The sequence below is a fragment of the Nematolebias whitei genome, chromosome 22, assembly GCF_014905685.2.
Source record: "Nematolebias whitei isolate Nwh7 chromosome 22, NemWhi1, whole genome shotgun sequence".
NCBI classification, from domain to species: Eukaryota; Metazoa; Chordata; class Actinopteri; order Cyprinodontiformes; family Rivulidae; genus Nematolebias; species Nematolebias whitei.
Window position 1 is genome coordinate 23,609,068 of NC_056519.1, and position 4,483 is coordinate 23,613,550.

Genomic DNA, 4,483 nt, shown 5'->3' on the forward strand with positions numbered 1-4,483 from the left:
TTCTGGAAGAAAGTTCCAGGACACTCCAGAGTCCCAGGCGATGACAAGCACTACAATGACCTTGCAGACTCCCTAGCCAAGGAAGGAGCCGTTGACGGACCCACGTGGTCCTTTAACCCCTCCTGGCTACTCAACACTCAGTCGTCACAAGCTACAACTGAGGTAATGGCAGTCACACGCGCACAAGCTGCAGCTAAACCTGCTGATAACACAGTTTCTGTACGCCCAATGCTGACTGACCCGGACATCATCCAACTTCAGAAGTTGGATCCTGCAATTAACTCGATGATGCTGTATCTGACTGACCCAGACAAATACACTCCATCGAAAGACGAGCTGTTGTGACTGATAATAAATGTCTCACACTGTAATTGCATGCAGTCAGATGTGAGCTTAAAATGAAATTCCATGGAAAAAGTAAAAATCATTCTGTTAGAATGCTGAGAACAGAATGAGTTATGGAGAAAGCAGAGACATCACGTAGATAGAAGCGAATAAATGAACAAGGTGATGACTAAGCGGCCGTCGTACAATTGCCCTCCACTGTCATCCCTCCATGCAAAGCTGTAGAGGATGAAATCCCACTGGTGGAATGAGCTCTGAGATTCTCTGGAGGGTCCAGTCCTGATGCTCTTCAGAAGCTTAAGAAATAGCCTCACACAGCCAGTGTGAGAGGCACTGAGTGGATAAAGGGCGACCTGCAGAGGTGTCCCTGTAATGCACAAACAGACGCTGATAATAATGCAGTGGGGCCGTGCGTGCTATATTATTTTTTATTAAACCTTTATTTAACCAGACAAAAACCCAATGAGATCAACACCTCTTTCACAAGGGTGACCTGGCTAAGAACAGGCAACAGCAGCACACGTCATAAAAACAAAACAAAATATACAACATGCAAGCGCGCGCACGGGACTGAGGAGGTGAGATGATGCTTCCTCCTCTGAATTGTGAGGAGGAGGATAAAACCCCTCCAAGGTTATCATTCCTGATTTAAATGAGCTTGTGATGTTTTTTGGTATGAAAGCTGGGTTAGGTCTCAGCGCAGCTGAGCTGCCATCAGCTTGAATCCTGAGGCATGACGGGGCAGCAGAGAGCGCAGATAAATCACTCACTCTCTTTGCTGATGTCAAATCCAGCAGCAGGGCTGTTTTAAGTGCCAAGAATTTAAGTGAAACCTGATCTAAAGGCTCAAAAGAAGCTTTGATCAGAGTGCACAGAACCATTGTTAGGTCCCACTGTGGAGCTAGGGGGCATGACACCGGTTTGTGTCTCCGTACACCTTTCAGGAAACGCTTCATCAGCGGGTGATTAAAAACTGTTCTGTCACCGAAGCCCTCGTGACAGGAAGAAATAGCTGCAGCATAAGTCTTAATTGTGCTGAACGCTAGATTTCTGTCCATCAGCTGCTGCAGAAAGGACAGCATGCTACCTAGTGGACATGAGATGTTGACATTGAAAAGTTTGCAGATGATACAGCGGTGGTGGGCTGCATCACAAACAATGATGAGTCCAGCTACAGGCAAGAGGTGGAACACCTGGAGAGCTGGTGCAAAAAGAATAACCTTCACATCAACGTGAAGAAGACAAAAGAGATGATTGTGGACTTCAGAAGGAACAAAAACACATACACCCCTCTGAACATAAGAGGATCTGCGGTGGAAGTGGTCTCCAGCTACAAGTACTTGGGTGTACACATGAATGACAACCTCAGCTGGAGCAACAACACCACCAGCCTGATCAAGAAAGCTCATCAGAGACTCTACTTTCTCAGACGGCTGAGATGAGCTGGTCTGGGAAGCTCAGTCCTCATCTCCTTCTACAGGTGTGCAGTGGAGAGCATCCTGTGCTCCAGCATAAACGTGTGACATGGAGGCTGCAAACCTGCAGAAATAAAATCTTTGCAGAGAGTGGTGAAGGCTGCACAGAAGACCGTTGGAGTCAGTTTCCCCACCATCACAGACATCTACACCTCTAGATGCAGGAAGAGGGCCACCTGCATCATGAAGGACCCCACTAACCCAGCACACACACTTTTTGCCCCACTCCCCTCAGGAAGGAGGTTGAGGAGCATTAAGTGTAGAACAACTAGACTGAGGAACAGCTTCTACTAACAACAAAGTCCATGTTCAATAACCCAGGTATAAAATCCAACATTTTTCAGTCAGGTCATCTGGACAGTTTCTTTTTTTGTGCTGAAACGTTTCGCCTTCGATCCGGAAGGCTTCATCAGTCAAGGAAACACAACAAAACTGATTCTTCCCCCAACATCTTACTCCAAAGTGGAACAAACCAGTTCTGCTTGTGATAAAAAGCAAAACAACCAGTTTGACAAGACTGTCAACAAGGAAGAGAGCTGGCAATGGAGGAGGGGCGTACCAAAGAGACCATCTTATCACAAGCAGAACTGAAAAAATTTTGAAACATTTTGAACAGCTTCTACTCTGAGGTTGTTAAAGTTGTGAATCTCTAACCAGAATAATCACTGTGAAAAAACTGCATCGTGTTGCTGCTGATCTGTTTCATGTTGCTGCTGATCTGTTTCAATGTTGATGTGTTCATGCGTGCTCATCTGCTTTCACAGACTCATGTTCATGTTTTTGCTGATGTTCGACGTAATGTTTTTATGTTATGAGTGCTTAGTGTATCTTTAGTTGATGCTTTTCTTAGTTCATATCTTAGATGTTATTAGTTTTTCTTTTACATTTTATTGTTGAATGTAACTGGGACCATGTGTACATAATTTTGCTCCACCACATGTACCACATGAGGTGCGAATGACAATAAAGAAACTCTGACTCAGAATATTTCGCTAAAATGCAGTTTAGCAGAACTAGCATTAGCAGTTTTAGCATTGACAGTAGTAAAATTAGCATTAGCAGTAGCCTGAGCTTTGGTAGAATTACTATTTGCATTAGTACTACTAGAAGTAGCAGATTTTGCATTAGTAGTAGTATTAGAAGGTATTACTAAAGTAGATTTCCAAGAAAACAAATATGAAGAATTTGATGAAATATCAATTAATTTTATTCTGGGTTTTGTTTTTGTAAATAAAGTTAAATACTGTTTGAAAACCAAATATCATGGCACCCATCTCCTGAAGTAGCTGAACTTTTTGATGTATGATTAAAATAGCACAAACTGTGCAAAAGTAGTTAGATACAAAAATGTGCAGTACAAAAGACAGAATACTAAAAGCTAAAATGAGCAAAACAGCAACAAAACACTAGCTACAGTCAAGGCTTGCTGTAAGCTGAAGGTAACTAAAAGGTCAAAATAAAACTAGCAAAAAGCAGCAAAAATATAACTAAATGCCAAAAGTACCAACAAGTTTAAAAAAAAAATTGCTATATGGGAAAAATGTCAAAGCTATCTAAAAGCTAAAAGTATTAAAGGCTAAAAATCAAAGTAGCAGAAAAGGAGTTAATAGCTAAAAGCAGCAAAAAAAGCTTGTAGAAAAATAAAATTAAAGTAGCAGAACAATAGCTAAAAGAAACAGCAAATTAGGAAACCCAGCAAAAAAAAAATTATAAAAAAAACTCCAAAGCTAACCAACTAAAGGTAAAAGTAGCTAAAAGCAATATTTTCTGCAGCTACTGTTTACACCAGAAGAGACTGAACTAAACTGTGCTTCCCTTGGCAGTGGGAACTGGAAGGGAAAGCAGCCTTACCAGCTTGGACCGGCCTGCTCAGGATGTGAAGGAGCTTGTGTAGACAGACTTTGTCGTAAGTATTGAATTTACTACTTCAGTCTCTAAAGCTAAACATTTGACTATTTTCACCCAAACTGTACGACGTATTTGAAAGCGAAGCCCAGCATTTAAAATAAAGGCAGGCTTTTTTTTAACCTTTTACCCTTTTTGATGCATCTTGGAGTCCTTGCAGGTAACAAAGAATGAGATTCAGAAATAATTATCCTTGCGTCACACTTTGCGTTAGTAAATGAGTTGCCTTCTCTTGTGCACTAACAGCTTCAGAAACCTTTTTGTTCTTCTAGGCAACAAATGGACCACAGACTGGGAATCCCTCCAAAGAGACTCCAACTACTGGATCATTCTGCTTGTTCGGCCCATTGCCCTCATCTTGATATTCCTTGTAACCTACGCTGTTCAATACTTTTACCCAAATATTTTTTGCTATGAATAATGTGCAGACATTAAGATGATGGTCTGATCTCCAGAATGACCTGAGAGTCAAAATGTCAAAAAAAGTAGTCCACATTTAAAGATGGAGTTTTCTATACTTTTATTATCTGCCACTTAAGCCAAAAGTGTGATAACGTATTTGCTTGTGTGTGTTCTTTTGTCTGTATAATATCTCATGAACAGAAATAAAAGATTTCAGTGAAACCCTCAGAAAGTATTCACTGGATATAACGTCGTACATCTTCATATTAACTTTGTGTCAACCCAATTCAAGATGGTCACCAGTGGTGGTTTTAGCCTCTTTTTGGAGGTGTTCATTAAAGTACCCCTACATTTTA

General features: G+C 41.2%; 1 protein-coding gene across 1 annotated transcript in view; it reads left to right on the forward strand.

Moving 5' to 3' along the window:
• Positions 1-4,146, forward strand: part of glipr1a (GLI pathogenesis-related 1a) — a 20,286-nt gene extending 16,140 nt beyond the window's left edge. Inside the window, 3 exon segments of the mRNA XM_037696235.1 lie at positions 3,644-3,726; positions 3,886-3,908; positions 4,003-4,146. Coding sequence (XP_037552163.1) covers positions 3,644-3,726; positions 3,886-3,908; positions 4,003-4,146 — 250 coding nt within the window.
• Positions 4,147-4,483: the final 337 nt, after the last annotated feature.